The sequence below is a fragment of the Anser brachyrhynchus genome (assembly GCF_964034855.1).
Source record: "Anser brachyrhynchus genome assembly, chromosome: 16".
Taxonomy (NCBI): domain Eukaryota; kingdom Metazoa; phylum Chordata; class Aves; order Anseriformes; family Anatidae; genus Anser; species Anser brachyrhynchus.
The window spans coordinates 8,131,046-8,156,037 of NC_137734.1; the positions used below are offsets into that span (position 1 = coordinate 8,131,046).

Genomic DNA, 24,992 nt, shown 5'->3' on the forward strand with positions numbered 1-24,992 from the left:
GTGCTTGTGCTGCAGACTGAGAAAGCCGCAGAGCTGCCTTGGCCCGGAGCTGGAGACGTCATGGATTCCTGAGTGTGAAGCTTGCAGGAAAGCCCTCAGTTTGGGAGATGGCGGCCATCCAGGAGTTTCCATGGCACTGGGATAAACAGGAGGAAACAGTGAGGGAATCCCGTTATTTTACAGCATTCAAAGACTATAAACACTCGGAGCAGGGAAGGAAGTGGCCTTTCCCTCTCTAGTAACCCTCATCTCAGAGCAGAGAACTGACTTCACTTCAGGAACAAGCTCAGCCCAGTTCGGATCCCTCTTTGCACCTCCAAACACTTACGGAGGAGGCAAGCAAGAGGGGTTCCCTCTGTCTGGGCGGCACTGGTTGAACATGGTTTAAAGAAGACTTTTTTTTTCTCTTTTTCTTTTTTCCCTGCTATTGATTTATTTTTTATTTTTTATTTTTATTTTTCAATTCCTGATGCAGAGAGAAACTGCCTGCAGGCTGGTACATTACCACCACATCATGAGGTCTATGGATCAAGGTAGGGTCTTACTCGGGTGCTGCGTGTCTGTGTGCGTGCCCTCCCGTGCCTTTCCCTTTCCCAGGGCCGTGCGGGGGTCTCCCCGTGGACCAGGTGCCTCCCGCCGGCTTTCGGCTCGCTCGGCAGGGTGGGCAGGAGGGCTCTCAGGGCGACAAGGTCCCTCGGGGCAGGGACGGGACCGGGTTTGGGTTTGAGTCGAAGCGCGCTCTGCGAAGGCGCTGCAAAGCTGCCTGGAGAACCCTCCTTTAAACCTCAGCCAGAGGGACTCCTCTTGCAAGCCAGCACCCGAGGAGCTCGCTGACACCCCCCCGGGCCGCTTAACCCTTCCGCCCCTGCCCCCGGCCGCATCTCCGGGCACCGCCGGCGGCTTCCCCGGCACCGCTGGGCTCGGGCCGGGGATTGCGCGGGGGGCGCCCGCGGCTGCCCCGGGGGGGAGCAGCGGGGCCGGGTGGGGTGGGGGCTCGTCGCCCCCGTTCCTCCCGGCCCCCCTGCGGGCGGCGGTGCCGGTGGCTGCAGGAGTTAAGCGGGGCGAGAGGCGGAGCCGCCCCCGCCGCCAGCGCTCGGTGCGCGCCCCCCGCGCGGTGCGCAACTTTCCGCTGCGCCCCGGGGCCGAGCCGGCAGCCCGCGGAGACGGCCCCCGGCCGCCCTCCCTTGGCCCCTGCCCCTTTCCTAGAGCCCGGCGCCGCCTAGGAGGGGCTGCGGCATCCTCCGCGGGGTCCCCCCCAGCCCATCCCCGCGGCGGCGGGGCTGGGGCAGGGCGCGGAGGGGTGCAAGGGGCAGGGGGTAACGGGGCATGGGACGGGGCTCCGGGGAGGGGGGGGCTCCGTGCCCGGAGCTCTCGGGAGCGGGTCCAAGCGGAGGATGCTCCGCGCTGGGAAAGCCCTCCCCGGGGGAAAGCACCGCTGGGGGGGGGGTGGAGGCGGGGGGCCGCCGGCTGCTCCCCCCGCTCCCGCAGCCCCCGAGCCGCGGCGGGGGGGGGCAGCGCAGGTGAGTTGCGGTTTTCAAAGAGCGGCGGGCTGCCGGCCCGCGGGGCCGTGCCGGGAGAGGGGCGGGAGGCGGGGGGGGGGGGAAGCGTTTTTCCACGGCCTCGCTCCATTTTAGGTCCCGCCCGGCCCCGCAGCCTCCCGGCCCGCTCCCGCCCCTGGCCGCCGGCGCTGGCCCTGCCGCCGGCCGCTGACTCAGAGCCGCAGGCTCGGGCGCTGCCGGGGCCGGCGGAGGGGATGCTCGGGCTACCGGGTAGGAGGCGTTTGAAGGGCTCTTAGCAGCGGCTGTTTTATTTTCTCCTGCCTTAGCGAGCTTCCCCAGGCACCTGCCAAAACACACTCGTTAACGCGTACGCCCAAAAGGGCTCATCCGAGCACTCGCTAGCGCCAATGGAAAGCCTCCGACTGGCTTTGCACCGCCTTAGGATCAGGCCATCGCCTTGCCTCCTGCTCCTCGGCTTCCTCCAGCCACAACTCCCTCTCTCCTGAGCACCTCAGCTGCTCTTAGTCACTGTCACAACACCACAGAGAAGTTATTTTGCTGCAGAGAAGGCAGGAAGGGGGAAGATGCGAGGCTTCTTGCTCTTCTGGGTGTTGGCAAGGTCACGCTCTCACCTCCTGTAGGGTAGTGGTGTACCAAAGCACAGGGCAGAGCTCTGATGGCACCTACCACAATTTCTTCCGTTATTATGCATCCCCGCTTTCCCCAGGAGCGGATGTTCCCCAGAGCCCTGCAGTCACCGACTGAAAAGAAAAGCACTGATTTTTTTTCCAGATCAAATATTTGAGACCACAGTAGCCAGACAAGCAGTGCAGTCAGCTACACGACACAGCCTGGAGACGCTCCAGAAAGAATATGCTCCTGGGCCCAGGCATGTGTTTTTCCCTTAGGCAAAATGCTTGCTTCTGTCCGTGGCACAGCAGCGATGGGAGCAGAGTCTGACAGTGGCTCGGCTTCGTGTCTGGCTCCCAACCTGTCCCCAGAGAAATAGCTGCATGAAACTGCTAGGAGTGAATAATAGCACGTGGCGCTTTCAGGATCAGGCTCTGGGTTTGGGAGGATTTCTGCACCCACAGCACAGTGCAGGAGTCTCATTAATGTAGGGTGTGTAAAAGATAGGTTAGTAATTGTGGGCTCTAGCCCCGTTTTATTAGAGCAGGTTCAGAATGGGGGATGAAGATTTTGCATAGCCTAACGCTGTTAGCAAAAGGATGCTTCAGCAGCTTTGCTCCCCTGTGCTGTGCTTCTGCAACTGTCAGCAGGACGTACTAGACACAGCAGAGATTTTCATCAGGCGACTGAGTCCCTGTGTCATCCTGTTTTCCCACATCGCTCGCTGCTCTGTCGCTCCAGGTAGCCCCTTCCTATGGGTAAGCATGCAAGGCGAGACAGTTACACCAGCTAGCAGTCAGTGAATCATTTCAGAGTCTCTCTTACGGGGCAGAAATCACATTCACAGATGGGACACTGACATAATTGGAGCACTCTTTTATGACATTCCAATAGATATTCTAACTGAAATGTTTCATCATTCATTTTTTGGAAATAGCCAAGGATAATAATATCCTAGAGCTTCTTTTCCACTACTGGCTTAATCTATTTTTTTAAACTATGATATGTGCATTCCTTTGGTTTGCACAGCAGACTTAAGAACTTAATGGGAACACGGAGATATGAGCAATTTTTCCATTGTCCTTTCTTGCCAAACCACTTTAAGCCTAAAATTGGGGGGTAATATCTCTGACTCAACCTGACCCCAAAATTGAATAGTAGCGTGTGCATGTGTGTCTTTTAAAGGAAGTACCAGAATATTTCTCCCTGCTCTTTTTTTTTCTCTAATAGCCCTCCCCACACTCCAGACTGAGCAACCAGTCACTCAGAGTCTGAGCTCATTTTAAAGACCTTGGATTAAGTCCATCTACAAGTTTTAGCTGCCTGTTAAATTTCTAATGCTTGCCACATACACCAGTAGAACTCTCAGATTTTTTAAGACAATATTGACTTGTATTTTCTCTGGGTTTTAGCTGCTAAATAGCGGTGCAGCATTTTTAATACATTTTTTCTCAACTTCTTTTTCTTTTAAAATGTTTAACATGAGGCTTTAAAATACAGTTTTACAGATCCAGTTACATTTCATGTGGTCCACATAATAATTAGCAGAGTCACCATATTTCTGAGAAGATTGTCTAAATCTTTCTTCAGCTTGGAACATCATCCACTCACTTGCATAAGTGAAGTTATTGGTGTAGGAAATACAATGGAACAGTGTAAGTAGAAATTGAAAACTGGAAATGATAAATTAGATCTGCAGTGAATTTAAACACTGAGAAATACATGAAGCACTTTTTAAATCATAGTTTGTATTACACTAGAAAATACTCTTTCTTAGCTTTGTTTTTGGACTTCTCGTCCCCAAGTATCTAGGTAGTCCAGTATTCACATACTTTTAAAGTTTATTAAGCAAAGCCCTGCCAAGGGCAAGCACCGATCCAACTATGTGGAAAAGGACTCCTTCCATTCTCCAGTTCCCTGAAATGGCAGCGCAATGTATTTCCAGTTCTGCTCTGTGTAGAGGCTGCTGCAAGTATACGTGGCTGCAATTTTTGTTAATGCTGCCAAGGACAGATTTTGCTTAACTTCTTGAAACACCTTTCTGGCTGATGAAAATGGCTTTGCAGAAAGATAGGAGTTGATGCTGAGTCCCAGAGCTCTCATGTGGGTGCTACGGGCCCAAGCGGAGCTGTGAGCGAGGCTGGGGACTTGCGGCTGTGTCGCCTTTTGAGAGCAGTGAAAGGAGAAAACATGGAGAAGCCTTGCAGAAAGGAAGTGTTCCTGATACGGAAAAGACTGAGAATTAGGGAAAGCAGCTAGTATTTCCGGTCCTTGGACGCTGTATTCTAGCCTTTTTCTCCAGCCTTAATGGAAAACAAGCACTAGGAAGTGTTTGTCACATTGTTTGGGTTTTTCCTTTGATTTGGAGTGGCTGGATGCCTTTTCTGAGTGCATGCATTGAGCAGAAGAGTCCATGCACTACTTAAGCCTAGTAGTTTTCCTGTCTTTTCTCCATTGCTAATTATTAATGACAGACTGAGGGCAGTATTTGTAAGTTATGTAGTTATAACAGCTACAATTTAAACAATTTATAATGTTTTATTCTCACTGTTGGCTCAAGAGCATGTTTTGGGTCTCAGCAAAACTATGCTCAGTCCTTGGAGGTCTCCAAAAACTACAGCTGTCACTTGATCTGAACTCTGCAGCTGCTTGCACCTAGTAATGGTTTCATGCATTTCTATTTAGGCCAGATCTGTATTTTGTGGATTTGGACCACTTCTGCTCAAAATAACACATTGGTAGGTTCCAAGGCAGCCCACAGGGTATAACATTATAACTCACACCTCTACACACTCAGAGTCTGTGGAAACTGCAATTCCTGTGTGATACTGCTCAGTGGGTATATGGGACCAATGTCCTCATGTGCCCCGTGAGCTGCAGAAGGAAGCAGAGGAACGCAGTCAGTTGTGTGCCTGGTGGCTATTGCTCCTTGACATCTGTCAGGTTGTCTGCTGGGAGAGAAAAAAAAAAAGTTGAATCCTACAAGCTGAGCTAATTCCTACGTTTCTCTAACACTTCTCTCATTGCTGTCTTGTCACCCTAATTCCTCGCCAGTGTCAGAATTTATGATTCGATGAATTAGCAGTGAAGCTATTTCGAATGACATGGTCCTCTTGGAAAGCAGAAGGTACATTTTCCGTTTGTGGAATATTACTAATTCTAGGAGTAGCTAAGGATAATTTTAAAACTTCACATTCTTAACGGATTGCAGGCAAGCTAGGAAATATAGGATGAAGGATCGGATAAAGATTTAGCAGAAGTTGGGGTCATTTCCCCATGCTCTCCTGCCAGTCACCCATATCTTATTTAAAAAGGCCAATATTATCATTTACATATTTTCTTTTTGTGGCTAATATAAATGATGCTATCCAATCATGCTCCATGTGTTGTTAGCTGGAAGAATGACAGCTCTCTTTAGTGCTAAGCCAAGATCAGCAAGTATATTTAGTTTTTCTAATGAATTTTAAATAGAAGGGCTAATGATAAAAGGCCAGTGCTCCAGCAAATGGTAAGCATCATTTTAGAATAGATACATAAATACACCAATTTAATATATTTTTTCCTTCAAATTTAAACAGTTCAGAAGGAATCAAGCCCTCAGACACAGCAGCACATGTTCCCCAAGGAGCCGGCAGCCTGCCGTTCCCCATGCACGTTCCTGAGGGTAGGAGCTCAACCCCATCTGCAGCTTCCTGGGGTGGCCTCATTTCTGAATCCCAGTAGCCAAGACCGCTAATCAGCGGCTGCGCAGGCTTCCTGGTCTGTGCCCGGCGGCAGCAGAGCCCCGTCTCTGGCTGAACCAGTAAGAAGCTACAGTGCGAGCGCCTCGTATAGTATTAAGAAGCGCTGCAGCAGATGAGGTAGACTTAACTGTGGTCTCCAGCTCGACCACAGAGCGAGCACTGGATCCTTTTCAAAACAGGCTTCAGCAGTCCCCGCACCAGGCAAGCAGCCACATCGGGCCAGAAAGCAGCGTCGTGTGGCACAAAGGGAGATGTACACTGCCTGTGGGCTCTTCACGCCGCTTGTACACATGCGCGTGCACACACAAAGCTGCCTGCTGACCATGCGGAAACCCAGCTAATTGCTGTTCCTGGCTGCTTTGGCAGGGTGCGCAGGAGAAAGTTCAAATAGCTTGGTCCTAGGAAGCTATTGTATTACTACGTATATTGTGTGTTCACGAGAAAAAAATATTGTCCTTTTAGTCTCTGCTGAGTTAAAACCTGGCACTGACTGCAGTGAAATCGCTCGTTAAGCTGGTGGCTGTGAATGTGGACTAGTGGCTTTCCTCTCCCTGTTCAAATTGCGCCCCAGCGGTACGTGTATAGACAGAACATACCAGCAGGGATCCCGGTATTTCCAGCTAACCATCTCCTGTAAATACCTTAGTAAAAAACCCAGCCCATCAGGTCTGCCGGATCGCCTGCCCTTTCTAGGTCTAGGTTTCTAGGTCTGCTACCCCTATCCCTTGCCACTTTCAGGTAAAGAATTAATGCCATAAAGGCCTAATTCCTGCCTGATTGCTCCCCACCTGCCTTTATGCAGTCACAAAAGCAGAGCCCTTGGAGTTACCCTCACTCTCCCTTCACACCAGAAAGCCTGGTGCAGTGTTTCCAGTCACCAATAGGTGCCTCTAACATGTCCCAGTAGCTGCCGCTGGGCGACTGGCTGGTACAGGGCTTGCTGCGGGCTTCTGCAGCAGCTCAGCGTAGAAAGTGGCTTCAAAGCACAGGAGAAGTCCAGTTCTCGCACTCTGAACTGGCAAAGGATGGAGCAAAAGAGTGCGATGAGAAGGTGATGATGTGGCTGGCCATATTAACGATGAAGGTGGCAGGTTATAAGCCTCAACGTAGAGATCCTGGTTGATGTGAGCTATGAAACAGACTTTAGGCAAGTAACTTAGGGTCAGATTTGTAGGCTTTTTAGGCTTAGCAAATAAAAACAAATTGAAGTAAACGCTAAAATACCTTTGTAATGGTCTTGATCTCTCTGCCTTTGCCTCCCTACCATGTCTACAGACTAAGAGCGCTTTTCAAAGCCACAGACCCAGTGACAGCAATCCGTTCAGTAATAAAGGGAACCATACAAACAGGTAAGCGAGGGAACAGAGTCTTCTGACCACAGATGCTCTAAACACACAAATTTAGGATCTCCAGGTACCCATGAGTGAAGCCTGCTCATAGCAGCAGCCGTCAGAGGGGCACAGGGCTATTGGCAGGAGGCAACCAGCCCCTGGAAGTGCCCGGGGCAGACAAGATGAATGCAGCCAATGTGGCCCAGGTGGCCGAGGGGTACCCGGGGAAGCTGGCAGCGCTGGTGCTGTGGTCAGCGGGGAAGGCGGCGAGGCCCACTGGGTGAAATGCTGTTTGTGAGCAATGCAGGGAAGAACAGAGGCCTTGTGCACGACAGGCTTTGAGTTTTTAAAGGCGTTCTAGTGAAGGGAGGTCAGTCTGTGCCTGCAGGAGCTGCTCCCAGAAACCTGCCTGTGGCGAGGGGAAGGAGCACATGGCCCGGGATGTGTGAAGCCTGGAGGAGGCTAGGGCAGCACCCGAGCTGCCCACAGCCCCTGCCAACCTCAGCAGCAAGCCTTGGGGTAACAGGGCAGGGAGCAGCTCAGGCAATGGGGGCTCCCCAGCACTGCGCGAGGCCGTTTCCCTGCTCTTCCCTTTCCCCGCTCTTCCCTTTCCCCTCTCCTTCCTCCTCCCAGGGGCCCCGCTCGGCCACCAGCACCCCGGCCGGAGCCACCCTTCCCCGGGGCCGGTGCGGTGCAGCCGGGCCGAGCTCCTCCTCCGCGGGGGCGGCCCCGGGCGGCAGGTGGCTGCTCGGGAGCAGGAAGCAGCCGCTGCTCATCTCGCCATCCCCTCGTGGGCCGCCGCAGGGCTTCCTCGCCCGCACCCCGCCGTCGGGGGCAGCCGCGCCGGCCTCTGCGCGACCCCTGCGAGAGTTTTTTTTTTCCTTTTACTTCTTTTTTTTTTCCTCTCCCTCTTTTATTTTATTTTTTTTCTCTCTCTCTTTTATCCCCACCCTCTCATCCCCTGTAATTCTCTCCGCTCGCTGTTGAAGGCCACCTCCGGGGCTCCCCGCCGCTGCCCGCCGGGCTCTGGCCGCGATGAGCGCCGCTGCCCGGGCTCCGCAGCCCGAGCCGCAGGAAGGGGGCCCCGGGCCAGGCCCCGGGCCGGCCCGGGATGGCAGCCCCCAGGAGGAGTTTGACTTCTCCATCCTCTTCGACTACGACTACCTGAAGCCGATCGAAGGTTGGTGAGGAGCCGAGCGCCGCCGCCTCGCCCCGACGGGGGCCGCCGCTGCCGGACCCGGCGGCCCCCGGGGACCGGGCCGGGGGGAAAAGGAAGGGGCCGGGGGTGCTGCCGGCCCCTGCCCGCCCCGCCGAGCCCCTGGCCGGGATGGCGGCTGGGTGCGATGCCCCGCTGCCTCCCGGTGAGGGATGCGGGGCCGCTCTGGCCGCGCCCGTCCGGGCTGCAGCAGGCGGCGGTGCCTCGGTGGTGGCCGGAGCGATGCTGGGACTCGCCTGGTAGTGACAAAGTCCTGCCCCCGCGGATCGCAGGGCTTGGGGAAGGAGAAGGAGAAGCGCCCGGCTCGGTTGGTTTCCTTGTGGCCGTCCTCACGGCGGCAGAGGGTGTGCTGGGAGCTCCCTGCCCAGGAGGAGAGTTAGGGAGCTGGCGTGGGGCTGCCCAGCCCGCTGGGGTGGCAGGGAGCCCTGCCGAGCTGGTTGTCAGTTTGGGTTCAAACACCATAAACTTTGGTTAAACTGAAAAAGATATATTTGTTTAAAAAAGTGATAGGTTGTTCTCCTACTTTCCCAACTTTATGCAAGTCTGCGGTACTAAAAGTATTGTGACAAGTGTTCCCTGACTTTCTAAATGATGATTCTGTCTGCTAATGATACTAAAAAGTGATACTTCCAGCTCCATAAAATACAGATCTGTGTAAACCAGATGAAAGAGACCGGACCCAGAGGAAAGAAGTGCTGGGATGTCGTTTCTAAGACACGCTCGTTTTGATTCTGAACAGTAGAGGTGGCGTTTTGTTAGGGCGTTTGAAGAAAGATGCTGTGTTCCTAGGGAATGGTGCAGGTGAAGGAGACCCAATAGGCCTGAATTGTGGCATCGTTAGCAAAATGGAGAGCAGTTACTGAGGTTTAGTCTTTGTTTACATGTGTGCATATACAAACGTGCACCAGCATGGCAGCTGAGTTAGGGGGGCTAATGTCATCCAATGTCCAAAGCTGAATTTTCTTTTGAGGTTTAATGTACATCAAACCATGCTAAAATAGATCCATGATGGGAAGAGGTCAGTGATTTTAATGAAAATACAGTCGCTCTCAGTGAAAGTTTCAGATACTATTTTTTTCACATCTTTGCAATAGAGAGTACTGCTGTGAGGCCTTAGGTGGGAAGTTCCACAGAATATAACAGTGCGTAGGTGGGGGGTAGAAAGTTTAATCTTCTCAACCACATAAACGCAGAGCAGTGTACGCCTGTAGTAGAAGTAACTTCCTTCTTGAGCCTGCTTTCTCCACATTTGAATGACTGGAAACCATAATTAGTAGTAATTTTGTTTGTTCCAAAGATGGAAATCATTAGCATAAAAAAAATCACAGCCATATATACTGGCATTGTAATCTGGAGAACATTCTCTCTTGCTTTGAAAAGGCACCAGCTCGAGTCTGTAAGCAATCCAGTATACATCCGTGACCTTTAATGTACAAAAGATTAAAGCATGTTTACACGAGAACAGAAAATGTTCAAATGTTGAGGAAGGGCTTTATCCACATGCTGGTGGTAAATGATGCTTGTTGTTCATGTGAGATTCTGGCCTCATCTGAACTGCAGTTAGGAAAACAAGTCCCTTTCAGTGGAGGATTCAAAATGGAACCAAAACCATAGGACTGTCTGAGCGAGGATCCCCGTATTTGAGTCTGGTTCCTACGTTCAAAGCCCGTTTGAAAGAGGCTCTGGTTTCCTCAGTCTGGGCAGCTCCACCCACAGCTCACGACAAGTCCTATAATAACAAATCTCTGCAAACATGCTAAAAGTAATTAAAAATAGTTAATGAAACAAATGGAAATCTGGGACTCTAGACATGGATTGGGACAAAAGTTTATTCCTGATAAACAATTTTTTAAGAGGTTTTGATTTGACAGTATCCACCTAAGCTTGTGTTTTAAAAGTAGGATCTATATCACAACTTGTTGCCATGGAAATGCCAGAAATATTCTTACTGAAAGCAGCTGGCATTCAGGAGTGCTTATGTGTGCCTGAGACAACAGGAACATGGACTGCTATAAAAGCAACAGAGGAAAAAAGGGTAAATAAAAATCCTACGGTCAATATTATTAATATTAGATATTCCTCTTGAAGCCAACCATTTCCATAAGCAGGAGTGTTGTACACAGTGCCATTTTCCATGTGCCTTTTACTTTCATCCTTACTTGCCAGACTTTAATTAGCTATCTTCTCCTTGGTATTTTCAAACCAGACATGTCTGCCTTTAGCAGGCTGAACTCCAAGAAGTGCCCAGGTGAATGGCTTTGGAACTTGTGCAAAGCCGGTGTCCTGGCTGCTAGGTTGAAGTCATGGTTTCACTTGGGCGCGGAAGATGCTTACTGTCCTTTTAAACTATGTGTTAGATTCATGCGCTTCAAAGAGACATGTGGAGGCATTGCTAGTGGTATCCCAAGTTTTATCTAATTTCAAATTTGAAATGTGATGAATATCTTTGTTTCTCAGAGGGGATTGATAGAAAGTAGTTGCACCTGCTGAACCTCCCAGCAAGGTTACAACTCCTCTGCAAGAGGAATGGCAGACCCTAAATGAGAATTTGAACTAGCTTCTGCAAATAGGATTCCCTGATGAATATGTTCTGACAAACGTTTTGTATGTTATTCCATACTAATTCCATAATGTCTCTCCACTATGAGAGACAAAAAACCTGAAAACCAGACCTCTGCTTTGCTTTTGCAGGTCAATTCTTGTATTTTTGTTCTGTGTTCACCACGGGATGATTGATCCACCGATAGATAGCACTAGCACATCTTTTTTTGATACTTGAGGTTAACCCTTCTGTGAAGTGATCCTCTGAGTGGAGTTCTGAAACTTAAAATTCAAACAAAACCCACCTTTTAATAAGATTCCAGACAAATCCTGCCCTAAGACAACAGGTGAGAGTGGCAGTCAGAAGGAGGATTTTCTCATAGGCTCAAGCCTTTGCTGTAGTTTAGCAGCCTTTGCATTGATTCTTGCAATAAGAATCTTCAAGCAAGTGGCTATGTATATTATAGAGAGGAGAAGCAGGGAGCATCTGTAAATATTAATATTCTTCCAAATGCTTGTTTTCATGTAGATAGACTCACAGGGACATTGCTACCTCTTGTAGTTGTCAAACGCTGTATAATTTGATTGCCTCATTCCTTCTTTTTCTCCCCAGTACAAATCTATTAAAAGGGGAAAAATGCTTGCTGGTAACTGCCTCGGTAACACAGGACGCAGTGTTCAGCAGCAGCCGTACAGTAAGGAAACAAATATGCACATGTAACAGAGAATACCAAATTTCACTCAGGAAACCAACTTTCACTTTGAGCTTCCAGGCAGCTAGAGTAAATATCAGAATACTCAGCTTTTGAAAAATGAAAAAAAGCTCCAGACTGGCCATGAAATTATATTAAGTAATTAAAAATTTTTAGGACTGTCTTACTTATGCAAATAAGTAACTCCATTTAAATCATAGCAAACGGGTGTGAGGTCAAAACCGAGCTTCTCCCCTGCGTTCCCTTGGCTCCCTTGTCCCGCACACGGCTATCTTTAGCTTCTCTTAGATGATGATTTGTATGAACCCCTTGTGGAATGCAGTTGCTCTGGTGATCTGTTATTCCCTAATTTCATGCTAATTGGCAAGGTCACATTTGGCTGACTGAATGGCTTTGAAGTTGCTGCCTTGTTTAACAAACAGCACAGGGTGGGCCGCTGCAAACCCATGTGTGCACGCACTGGCGTGCGTCGGGCCAGACTTGGGAAATCTCCTGGGCCCGGCAGGCCTCGGTACAGGTTTTCCTCTTTCAGAGGTGTGTGAAAAGTTAAATCCTTTGAAACTTAAATCCATTGATCTTTTTCACCTTTTTACTCTTCGTGGTAATTGCTCCCAATGTGAGCACCTGGGGAGGTGGCCCAGCCACCAGATGGTTAGTTGAGCTGCCTGCAGCATTCGTGTGTCTATAGGAGCTGGCGTGCTGTTTATTTATAAGGTGGTAGCATACAGAGTTCTGCTTCCATTTCCTATTGTGAGAAGAGGAAAGATCATCTTGTGAACTTTTAACTGAATAAAGACTGAGGAACAAAGCGGGAAATAAAGAGCTGTCAGCTTGGATGCGATCCCTCCCGCAGGGCTTGGAGGTAGGCCTTCGCTAGCCATGAGGCTTGGGTACCAGAGGGGAGTAGTGAAGTCAGTCTGCTGACAGTTTGCACTGACGCTGACTGAGGATGTGGGGAGGCACCGGTGCTGTTTGGATGTGAAGCTTTCTTTCTTTTAACTCCCTTTTAAGCAAGAAGGATATTTTGTTAGTGAATCAGAGGATGAGTCAGCAGTGAAAGCTAAGGCTGAGAGACTGAGCAGTGCCCAAGTGAAGGGAGGTGGGGAAGCCCTGTAGTGACAGGGGCAGAAAGAGGGGTGTCAGGGGAGCTGTGCTGTGCTGCTCTGGGTTGCTCCCCGAGATGTCTGTCCAGCTGCAGTCAGAAAAGCAGTGGAGAGGGCAGTCCTTCACAAGAAGAGCTCTGTCTGTGTGCCGGGATGCAGGAGTAGATGAATCCTTGAAGGTGGCACAACACTGGCTGCAAAGCTGTGCCACCAGGACTTCCACACAGGTTGCAAAGCTACTTCAGTTCTTGTAGAACACACGCGCTAGGTCCATTGATCATAATGGTCCCCTTGTAGGGGGATGCAATGGCCCCTCGCCTCCTCAGGGAGCCCTGCAGGGGGCTGTCCTCTGCTCCTGTCACCCTAACCAAGCTCATGGGGGCAGCTTTTCCTCCCCATGCCAGGGAGAAGCACCCGTGAGATACACTGCCATCCCTGGGGCCGTGCCTGGGGCTGCTCTACATTCAGGCTGGTGCCTGTGAATGCAGAGGGAAAGCAGGAGGGGAACAACCTTTCCCTGACCCCTGCCTCCCCTGTCTCCTGACGTTGTTTGGGAAAATAAACTCCCATGGCACTTGCATGGGGAAGTGGGATGTTGGCTTGCGTCCTCCCCTTCCCTGAGTGGATCCTGGGCACATCAGCAGCGAGCTGAGCAGCCAGTCCTGCTCCTGCTGAAGCATGAGCCAAAATTTCTGCTGCTGTCAGTGGAAGAGCCGTTTATTTCAGGAACGCAGCACTCACTGCTTCACCCAAGCGCCCCTTCTCCCTCCCCCGTGAAGTCAGAGTGTTGCCTTGTAGCATCACAGGCGTTTCTGCGGCAACAGACTGTGACGCCACAGGCGTGGGCAACAGCGCCTGGGACAGTGATTTCATTGTAGCTCTGAAGCTACACAGGCCTGGGAGATCTCCCAAAAAAACCCTCAAGCCCCGGGTCCAGCAGAAGCCAGGCCGATGCGTCAGGGCCCGGCAGCGTCTCCAGGCCGCATGGAGCCGCCCCCGCCCCGAGCCCAGGGGCTCCCTGACCTGACGCGGGCCACAGGCCGAGCCGTACTCGTCTGCAGCACTGCCCACATCCCAGTGCTGCCGCCCGCTTTATCGATAATTCAACGTGTGTGTATGTGTGTGTATAGCGGGGGGGAAGCTAAATATTTTTGCTCTGAGGAAGGCTGTGGGTGTTGTCTGCTTGGCAAAGGGTGCCTCCCTGGCTCACTCCCGGCTAGCGAGGGGTGAGCAATCCCAGCTTGCGTGGCCTGTGAAGCACTTTGGAGTGCTCTGGGAAGAATGCTGCATGAAGACAAGGTCATGTTGCAGCTTGCTGTTGTGCCGAAATATTGTCATTAATATCTGGGGCATGGATCCTCTCGGAGGGTGGATAGCCAGGATGAAAGTGCTTGTATTGAAGGTGCTTAATAACACATTATTTCAGGAAAAAGGAAAGAAAAAAATATAAATAATCTAAAGCCTGGTTTTTAATGAGCAAAATGCAGGATGTATGTGTTTGCTATTCACAAAACTTTAAAAGTTACACATGCACACATAAATATGTTGTTGTTGTCTCCCTATCCCCTCGACACAAATCTGAACATGCTGGCTTCACTGCGTAACATACGTTGTGAGGAGCTGTTGTTATTTCCCTCTTGTATGTTTACCTGGCAGCTAATGGCATAGATAGTAGGGTTTAACGTGTGCGGTGGGGGCAGCTATTACAGTAGTCTTTTGAATGGGGAACTGAAACGGCCGCCTGTTCCTTGATGTGAAGCTGCTCAGCCCGGAGAGCTTTTATGCGATTACTGATCGCTGTGTGACTCCTGTCTCGAGTCTTGATGTCAATCTTTGCTCTGTTTGGTGCTGATTTTGCTTGCTTGCATCAGTTTGAATCTGAATGATTCTTCTGAAAGCAGTGGGAGTGATGTTTTGTGTGACTGTGGGGAGGTGTGTTGCTCTGTTGAGCCCTAAGGAGGGATGAGTTTAATTCACAGTGAATCATAGCACCAATATCTAGGCATGATGTGACAGAATTTGAGTGATGTGAATGGCACATGAATTCCTGTGAATGCCAAAGCTCTGATATCTGAGATAACGGTGCTACAAAATGTTCAGCTCAAAATTCAGTTACTCGTTGCTGTTTTCCCTATTCCCCAAGCAGCTACGTGCTGGGATTAAAAGCCAGAAGGAACCTTAAGGACTCTGCAAGCTGGACTCTTCCAGTTGTCTCTGATCCTGTCACGTAGAAATTCTGTGTGTTGGTTTGTTTGGTTGGCAGGCTGGTGTTGTCCAATAAACACTAAAGTTCAGCATTTCCTGCTAAATTTTTCTTTAAGTGGAGTTTTCTCCAGGTTTTGCAAAACTTTCAGCACAAAAAGTAGTAGTAGTAGTCCACACTGAGACTCTGTCTTCATTTACACAATCTTAAAGCTGAGTTAATTTTAAGAAAAAATCCCTAATGGAGCTAATGACTAGGGAAATACTGCCACTTTGGAGGAGAAAAACAGGTTCATAATCAAAAAATAAAGATGGCTTTGAACTTTTCACTGCAGACCCAATCTGTGGTGGATTTTGCTTTCACATTAAGAAGGTTTTAAAACTGAAAGATACCAGAAAACCCCTGAAATTAAATGACAGTCTCTGTGTAGAAATTTCACTATGGCCTTTTGCTGCTTTTGCAAAAAGTACGGTTGGCTCCTACCTGGCTTTATGGACAATGCTATTGCTCAGAGGAAATGCTGTCTCATGTAGGACTTAGAGAAAATGTTGGAACCAAAAAACTCTTTGCCTCTGACACATACTGATCTGTGCCCAAGGGTGAACAGATAAAGCAAATTAATTTCAAACCGTGCTGTTTCAAGTATTTCCTGCTGGATACATTAAAGTCTTTAAAAACATAAAATTCCTGGTGATATCCTGCATGTTCTTGTGTAATGACAAATATTATTCAGCTCCTAGGCTAGGGAAACTACTGGAGCTGATGTTCATCAAGGAGTCTGTCCCGGGGATACCTGGCATGATTCACTCTCAGATGCCCCTGGCATTAAGCGCCCGATGGGGTGCTGGGACGAGATCCAGGCTGGGCTCAGTGATACTGGTGGGAATTCTGCTCTTGCCTAGAAGCATCCCTATGCTCTGCAGTCGGGGGGCAGTTTGCAAAATGGAGAATCTCTAAGAATTGAGAATTTTTGTACCAGGAGTGAGGGTTCCACTGAACACTTACCTGTTTTTCTGTACTTTATAATCCTCCTCTGAGCTGAAATTAGAAAGTGATTGCCTGTAAACATGGGTTGGATTCTATCTCTTTCTTTTCTAACAAATCTTTGTGAATGTGTTTTCTGATCATCCGGTGATTTTTTATGTGAAACCTGTTACCAAAATTTGTTGACATGGTATGGAGCCAAACAAATCTTCACACAGAATTGACTTTTTAATGCTGAACTTGAACTCAGCATTGGTTTCATGAAACCTTTTTTGGCTGGGCTTTACTGTGTAAGAAACACTTTCCTCTTTTCACCAAAAGCTGTTCCTTAACCTTTTGGTTTTATGTAGATCTATTTGGAAGGGGTTTCATGATGTGATGGTCTCACTCCAGCTTGTAGCTGACAAAAATTGAGCGGCATCACAACATTTCAGTTGATGCTAATGGACATAGTTGGCAAAATGAGTAGGAAGGCCCATGTCTAAATGGGCAGAGAGGCTGATGTGCTGCCTACCCTTCCAGGTGACCCCTCTAGCTCAGGTAGTGGGAGCCCGACAGGGCAGCGTGGAGGAGTTTGCAGTGCTTCTGTCCATGCTGCATCTGCTCTGAGCACTTGAGCTTCCCTGGCTCTTAATCCAGTACTTTTCACAAGCATTAATTGCAGTTAAAATTAAACAAATATTTACCTAATATCAGATCACAGTCAGTTTATAAATATGCATATTTTAATCCATGATTGCTCAGCTTCTGTAATAATATTTATAGTCTTAAAGAGACCCTTCTTTTTCCAGAAGAACCGACTCCACATAAAACCAACAGCCCACCCTCTGGAGTTGCATACGCTCATGATGTCTTGGACTGTGGCCTCAAGCCATGCCCCCTGCCTTTTTCTAGCCTTTCTGCAGATCCCATGGGCAGATATGGACAGCCAGATAGCATAGGGACAACACCTACAAACCCTGCCAACGCTGCAGGGGCCTCTGCTCCGAGCCCTAGGATTGAAATTACTCCATATCCTGAACTGATTCATTCAGGGGGTCCCTACCGCAGCAGAGACACAGATGTTCTTTTGGTAGAACATCAGTCAAACTCAGCTACCGCTAGCCCGAGGGTTACCCTGCCTGTCCCTGGCTTTGAGGGCTACAGAGAACCACTGTGTTTGAGCCCAGCTAGTAGCGGCTCCTCTGCAAGTTTCATTTCAGAGACAAATTTATCTCCTTGCACATCACCATGTGTTTCACCAAATAATGGTCCTAGTGATGACCTTTGTCCGCAGTTTCAAAACATCCATACTCATTATTCTCCTAGAACCTCTCCAATAATGTCACCACGAACAAGCATCACGGAGGAAACCTGCTTGGGACAACATTCACCATCACCCCGTCCCAACTCAAGGTCTTCGTCACCAGGTGCAAAACGGAGGTACTCTTGCACTGAGCTCTACAATACTCAGCTGCCTTCCACTTCTCCACGACAGTCAAGGACCCCCTCTCCACAATCCTCTCCTCGCATCCCACTGAGGGAAGACAGCTCTTCAGTTACTTACACGCAGTTGCCCACCGCTTCTATTTCCATGGATGCTATGAACAGCCTCCCTACAGATCCTTCCTGTGGTGTTCCCACGAAAATTTGGAAAACCAGCCCTGACCCTTCGTCCATGCCTTCCCACAAAAACAGCATTCCATGTCACGTCTTTCAGACTGTTGACTTCCACGGGCCTTGCGAGCAGGAGGACAGGAGAAACTCAGCCCCAGAATCGATTTTGTTGGTTCCTCCATCCTGGACAAAACAACTGATGCCGGCAATTCCTATCTGCAGGTATATAAAGCTTCTTGTGGCTGTGTGTTTTCTCATGGTATGATGCCCTGTCTAGTGTATGATGATCCCTAGGGAGTTTTGCTATGGGCCAGATCCTGCTGCAGAGCAAAGCTAAGTGCTCAGGGATGGCCCTGGTTCATGTGAACCCAATCCCTCCAAGAGATGAAGGATCTGGGTTTGGAAGAAGCATCATCGAAGTGGTTCATTGGTACCACATCATGCAACAAATTCATATCAGTTTGCTAAACTATTTATACAAAAAGCAGATTCCAAACAGCCTTTGACAAAGGGTAAATGTTCTCATTCCATCCAGCTACTTTTAAAGAGAATGGTTTGGTTGTTTTTTTAAATTCAGCGAATGTCTTGCTTACACATTTCCATAAAGGATAAAAATACTTTAAATATTTCCCAAGTCAGAATAGAGCATGCTGCTCCAAGTCAGGCTGAACATTCGTGCTGCTCCAAGTGACTTATTGTTGGTTGTTAATTTGTAAATTGCCATCTAGCCAAAATCTCAGTCACTTGCATGACCCTCTTTAACTCCATTATCTGGCACTGGCAGCACCCAGCAGCACACCAGTTTGGACCCTGTTTGTTGTGTATCTGCCAGAATGGTGATTTCCAAATCTGTGACTCCACCTCCAGTCGCATCTGGAATCCCACCAGACCTGCTATCCCTTGTGTCAGCACAGTTGTCCCCACGCTGGGGTTACCCCGTGCTGCTCCGGTCATGGGAAACGCAAATTGCAAGAGGAAGAAGTCACATAGATTGTGACTTTCTGTGACTTGTTAGATCAGTCCTGGCAGCAGTTTATACTCACAAAGTTGGAGTTGGTTAAAATGCAGTGCAAGCTCAAATTGTATGTTTCACTGTATTCATCTCACGTGGTAAGCTCTTGTGTATTTTGATAACAGGAGAACTATTACCAGGAAAGACTATTTTGCACTTTATTCTTCTGCGTCTTATTAGTTGTGAAAATCATACAGTGTTACTAATTTACACAACTAGTAAGTAATGGCAAATGGAGATAATGTTTCACAGTGCATACTACCCACGTTCAAAACTCAAGACGCGCAGCAAAGTTAGATAAAAGAGGGGGATCTTTGAAATAATGCGACAGGTATGGATATCTCTATTTAAGAACATGGAGGTGCCTTACTTCTCCCAGGTGGGCCCACAGAAATTACTGTGTTTGTCCTGAATTTCATCTAGGTTTGTAATCAAACGTGAGCAGGACAGCATGCGATCACTGAAACTAATAACAAACTCCTGAACTTGTTAGCAGGAGCAGCCCATTGGTGTTCTCGGAGGACAAACAGCTCAGGTCTTTGGGAAAAAAAGTGCTGAAAGGCTTCAGCTTATCTGGTCTCTCTCTGTCCAGTTTGCCCGTCCAGTCGCTCCCACCCCTCGAGTGGCCTCTCTCCAGCCAGTCTGGCTCCTACGAGCTGCGGATCGAAGTGCAGCCCAAGCCTCACCACCGTGCGCACTACGAGACGGAGGGGAGCCGAGGGGCAGTCAAGGCACCGACCGGAGGCCATCCCGTCGTTCAGGTAAGGGTCTGGAGATTACTTGCATGGAGAAAAAAATGGGGCTGGCCTTATTTTTGAAACTCTTGCTGGGGGCTTTTCCCCCGAAACAGGGGAGCTTGTGGTACTGCATGTGTTTGTAGTAGGCGTGCATAAAATGACTGAAGTTGAATGGTGGTGAATTTCTAGAAGTTTGGAAAGTTAGTTTGGATTGGCTTGTGGAAGCTTAGAAACTGCACAAAAATATTTGCTACCTTTTCTGGGCTAGATGTTAAAAGTCCTGTGACCCAGCTCTGTCATAAGGTGTCCAGATGCCCTGTATTCCACCTGAACCTGTGTTATCTTGAGAACAGACTCGTCTGTCCCGGCAGCAGGGAGGTGCTATTGGTATTCCTGGCTGTATCGCACTTCAACTCCTCTCCGGTCCATACAACCAAATTGTGTGAGACTCACACAAGTTCCCTTGAAGTTTAAAGGAAGGCAAAGCTGCCCTCTGGCTGTAGGGCCTTCCCATTTAAATGTAGGTCAGAGAACTTCACCAGTGTGGGATCCAAGCACTCGGCACATCCATTTCAATCCTCTCCTGTTTTTATGTCACTTGCTTATGCTGTGTCCCACCTTGCATGCTGTTCTGCTCGTCATCTGTGGCAACACTGCCTTCTTTTTGTCCTGGATGTGTGACACCAATAGGAAATTGCACTAGCTGTAGCTGTTGTGTGATAAGGAGATAGGAGGGCAACAAATTATGTAGCAATGGGGATGAGTTCAAGAAAAAGTTTGGCCTCTCTAAAGGCTGTGACTGCAGAGAGGATGTGTTTACTGACTGTAACTCTGTAGAGAAAGGGTGAATGAGTTTAAGCAGGAACTCCCTCCTGAATTGGGCTGATGTCAGTATAGAAACAAAATTTTATCTCTCTGAGGCATTACTTACTGCTACTAGGAGTTCAGTTCTGGTCCTAGCTATGCTTGAGAGAAGGGAACTCGTGCTACTGAAATCAGTGAACAGAATCCAAGCTGACAGGCTGGAAGTGACAAAATTTGGCCCTCTGAGCTGATTCATTATTCTGCTGAAGAGGGTGAAGGGGCTTTTCCTTTGCCGTGCAAAGTCCAAGGTATAAAAATGGCTGGGTAGCCCGACAGTAGCCATTTGGGGCCACATCAGGTTTTTTACTCATCTCCTCCTTATTTCAGACAGTGCCATTCCGGAAGGAAAGCCAAGCTTTTGGCCAGGGTTGCAAGGTGTTCGTGTGATATTGCTGGTAATGACGTATAGCAACTGTCCAGATCAGCTACAGCTTTCAATAAGCAAAGTCAGGGTGCATCCTACAGATGTTCCCATCACACTCATGACTTTCTATGGCAAGCCTGAGACAGGAAAATGCTGAAGTTTATGCTCAATTTTAAGCATATGATCAATACCAGTAATTCCACTGGTTTGATTTGTGTTTAACTTCAAACACTAAATATTATGCTGCAGGCTCAGCCCCTTTTAAAATCAAGCCATTAATTGTTAAATCAATGAATTTGTTTATTTCTGTTGAGCTGGACTTGCATATATGGACTGGATACTTGAGCAAAGGGTGCAGGATAATAAATAGTAATCATATTTGCTATAACTTAATATATACAATGTTTTTAGTCCATAAATCTGACCAACCCACCACAGTGTGTTGGAAGCTACATGGAAACATGAACAGTGTGTCCAGTCAGCACTTGCTCATTTCTCAGTTTGCTTACATATAATATCATTTACCTTCCCAATATGTTCCTATCAACCGGATGTTTATTACAGCGAATGACTTTCTTGTCACATGGGGAAATAAGTGTTTTGTTTCCTTCCTGTAATCAATATCTGTCAAAAAAGGGATTTATATTTTCTGTTGGAGATAGGAGCTGATATTCCTAGTTTTATCACAATTTGCTATCCAGCTTAAACATCTAAAACTGTAAATACAAAGATCCACGGTAAAGTCTCCCAAGCAGATGTACCTCTGCACAGCTGTGCCTGCATGTGGGGGGGAATATGGACAGTTTCTTTATGAAGGTTTATTATAAACCTGGAAGTATTTGTTGGATTTGTGTTCACTTTAACATAACAGAGATCATATGGGTACTATGAGCAATGAGATAGTTGCACCTGTATGGTTTATGACATCTGAAACTCATGAAGGCTAGTAAAATCCAAAGCTTTCATCTCATAAGTTATTTGGCTTCAAGCTTCTCTTCTTCTTTCCCCTCAGTGCATTTTAACTTTTGTGTTCCTGTCAGATTCCAACAGTACAGCAACAGACAAAATGAAACAGGAGAGATTTTTAAAGCTGAGGAAAGCGTGCTTGAGTTAGAGGCAACTGGTTGCAAGGAAACTAAATTACATTACTTTTCAACAAGTTGTATCTGTTTTCAGCCCCAGAGCAGGAATGGCAATGTTTACACAGGATGACGGGGCTGCAGTTCTCCTGCGGGCTGCAGACCTTATGCTGGGGACTTGCTGCACTCCCAAAATGTCAGACATGAGCACACCAACCGCCTTTTTTTTTGTTGTTTTGGTTTGTGTTTTTTGTTTGTTTAGGTTTTTTTGAGCGCTAGGACCCCTCCATGCCAACTTTCTTGAATCCAGTGCTGTCTCTTAAGCGTTTGGACTTAAACACACTGAGCAGCCAAACTTGCCCCAAGTGTGAGAACCCCACCAAAGCGGTGGGATTTATACTGAGGCTGAACGTCCCATTCACGTTACTATGTTTTACAACCACTTTCAATAGACTGCTTATTTTGATTACCTTTTCTAATGACTTAATTTTTTTTTCTGACTTTTCTGATTTCCCATAAAATTAACCCTTCATGTGACTATCCAGCCGAGCCTTCTGGAGGAAGAAATGTTGGCTAGTTTTTCCAGCATGATGTTAGTTTGCAATATTTATTTTTTGAAAACTGCATTTTGCATGCAAGTTTCTTCTTTTGGGTGTGCTGAAGCTACAGACCAGCAGATCTCATATCCTCTAGGCCTTATCTTGTGGTTTATCTTTCTGATGCTGCTTCCTCTTTTTCACGTGTCTAGCCCCGAGAGTTTGTGCTCTGCACCAAGTTGTGCACTCCAAGTTTGGCAGAAGTGTCTGATTAATCAAAATGTCTGGTTAGCTGGGCCATACGGAAGAGGCCATTTACTTTGTTTACCTGGGGAAGGAAGAAAGAAGCCATTCATCCCATGTAATGTTCACACCATCGAACTTCAGAGAACTTCTAGAGACATAGAGAAGTGTAGGCTTCCAGTTTAGGTGTTCTGAATCTTTCTTTGGGGAAAACTGCAGTTTGCTATTAACTACAGAGAAACTTAAGCTTGCATTTTAGAGATGTTATTTGAATGCGAACACTTAGACATCTGGTGGACACACACTGGCACATCACTAAAAACAGCAAGGAAATCCCAAGTAGCAAGGATAAAGCTGAAGTTTGCACGCAGTTACCTTCTTGCAGGGCCATCCATTTGCTGAAATAGCAGAGGAGGGGTAGACATGATTGTTTTCTTCCTTCCCAACTCCTTTTCATTGAAGTTGAGGATCAACTGCTTGCATCAAGACTCTGAAAGAGGCTGTCCACTAGGTAGAGACTGCTTCTGCGTAAAGAGTTTATGGATGTGATGGGGTTTGAGATGGCAATGCAAAAACAAACCTAGCTCAGTCCAAGTTCACCCCGCAGTAGTGCTGCCTGCTCAGAGGAGTACAGTCTCATTCTTTGCATGCTTTTAAAACATCTACTAGGAAGTACATGGATATATTTGTATTCTGCCTGGGACAGGAGACATGAACTAGATAATTCCATGAGATCTCACCCAGCATTATAGGAACTCCCACCTCTTTGAAGAAATCAAAATTTTGGTGTTGTTGGCATTTCTTGCTATCCTGTTTTCAAGAGGAAGCAGGACATGTGGTAGCATTTGAGTAACACTGGATGCTGGCATAGGTGTATTTCTACTGCGCACAGGAAAATGTCACAGTAAGAACCTCTCTGTTTCAGGGAGACAGATGTTCAGTTCTTCAGCAAAGGTTCTCCTGTATTTGAACTGTTTAAGATGGTGTTGAAAAGGAAAGACCTTTTCAGTAGCAAAGACTGGATATGAATGAACTTCACCCCATTGAGCAGAGCGTCTGGTCCCTTAAAAGCCATAAAAGTATTGTTTTAAATATATTTGGAAAGCTTGGTGGTTCTGTTTTTGTCCTATTGCTTTGCATGGAAGCAGACTTTTTTCAAGATGGAAATTAAGTTTCACACAATAGTGTGATATTTCAGGGAGTTCTAAGTGGAGCCCTTTTCCTTTCCCTTTCACTTGCCTTGAAGGAAAGACAAGTTTTAAAGGAAGATGAGCACTTGATTTATGCAAATAATTGTGCACATACTCTGGATCTGTACTTGCTCCGTTAGAAATGGTTGCATTTACATATGTTGCGGTCCACGTGTATAAAAGACAGTCTCATTTCACATAATTGTTTTCCCACATTCTGAAGTACTCAGGGTCCTCGCAGTTGATCAGTGCTGATAAATGTGTGATTTACTGCTGCATATAATTGAGAGCAGTGGTACAGGGCATCAGTTTCAGTTGTGTATCTGCCATGGTCTATAGAGATGCCAAAGTATATTATTTTGTTGAGAATCTGTTTCAGAACTCAGCTAAGTCTTGGGGGTCAGAGAGGTAAATAAGATTTTTTTTTAAAATTCTTTGTTTCTAATTTTTCCCCCAAATGCCTGTGTGTTTTGGACCTGTCTTGCTGTAAACAGTCCCCAGTGTTTTACACAGCTCTTCGGCGCAGTAATTTGTAGTAATTTTCTCAAAGGAGCATGCCTAACTCTGGTATTTTGTTTTTTATTGCCATCTTAGCAAAGCCTTCCCTGATGTATTAACTTCTCTAATTTATCTTTACAAAAGGCTCAAAGCCTTCTGAATGAAAACAAGCACAGAGGTAATCGGTAACTTATTTGCATCTCTCACGCTCTCGCTGCATTAACTCAGTTTTTCATCTACAAACCCGTCATTTTCCACCGCTTGTGTCAGATAACTGAATCGATTCAGCACAGCCAATTTGCAAAGCAGCCGAGCACGCTTGTCTCTCGGGCCCCCATTTTTAAAGGCAGCGCCCTACCCACGGCGCACAGCCTGACCGGAGCAGCCAGCCGGCTGGGGCTGGGGCCTGCTCGGTGTTCGGGGAGAGCGGAGCCTTTGCAGTGAGCAGCCGTGGCGGCCTGTCTGCGAGGCCGGCGCCAGGGGCCGAGTGGTGCTGGGACCGTGCTCCCGCCTCGAAGTCGCATCGCAGCGGTTTGGGCGCTTCCCCAGGAAGTGGCAGCCCCGCGCTTGGGCCCAGCTCCGCTGCAGGGCTCGGCGGCTTCACATGCGCACCCCACGCAGCTTTCTCCTGCCTCCTCTGGAGCCCTCGGCCCCTGTGGGCAGGGGAACAAGCTCCCTGCGACTGCTTCCGCTGCTGCGAAGTCCTGGGGTCGGTGTTGAGTCGAACATGATGGGTTAAGCTGAGCGATGAGGCCGAGAGACAGGAGGAGATCTGTCCTCCAGGTCAGAGCTTCGGGGGCACCTCCTTCCCCCACTTCCTCCTCAGAGCGGGGCGGGGAGAAATCTCAAGTGCTCTGAGACTTCAGCCCCTGCCAATATCCTCAAATCACCCGGGAGTTGTATTTATTTA

The 24,992-nt window shown here is 48.1% G+C and overlaps 1 protein-coding gene across 7 annotated transcripts in view; it reads left to right on the top strand.

The window, feature by feature from the left end:
• The first annotated feature begins 224 nt into the window (after nucleotides 1-224).
• The window catches only part of NFATC2 (nuclear factor of activated T cells 2), a 97,012-nt gene continuing 72,244 nt past the window's right edge, over nucleotides 225-24,992 (top strand). Inside the window, exons 1-3 of one of the 7 annotated variants that reach the window (XM_080558072.1) lie at nucleotides 225-533; nucleotides 17,272-17,781; nucleotides 19,164-19,332. In XM_080558072.1, the coding sequence (XP_080414198.1) occupies nucleotides 17,285-17,781; nucleotides 19,164-19,332 (666 nt within the window). In that variant the 5' untranslated portion in view covers nucleotides 225-533; nucleotides 17,272-17,284. Of the gene's footprint in view, nucleotides 534-7,238; nucleotides 8,384-16,754; nucleotides 17,782-19,163; nucleotides 19,333-24,992 lie in introns of those variants that run through there. The other 6 variants (XM_080558070.1, XM_080558071.1, XM_080558069.1 and 3 more) reach the window with 6 other exon arrangements.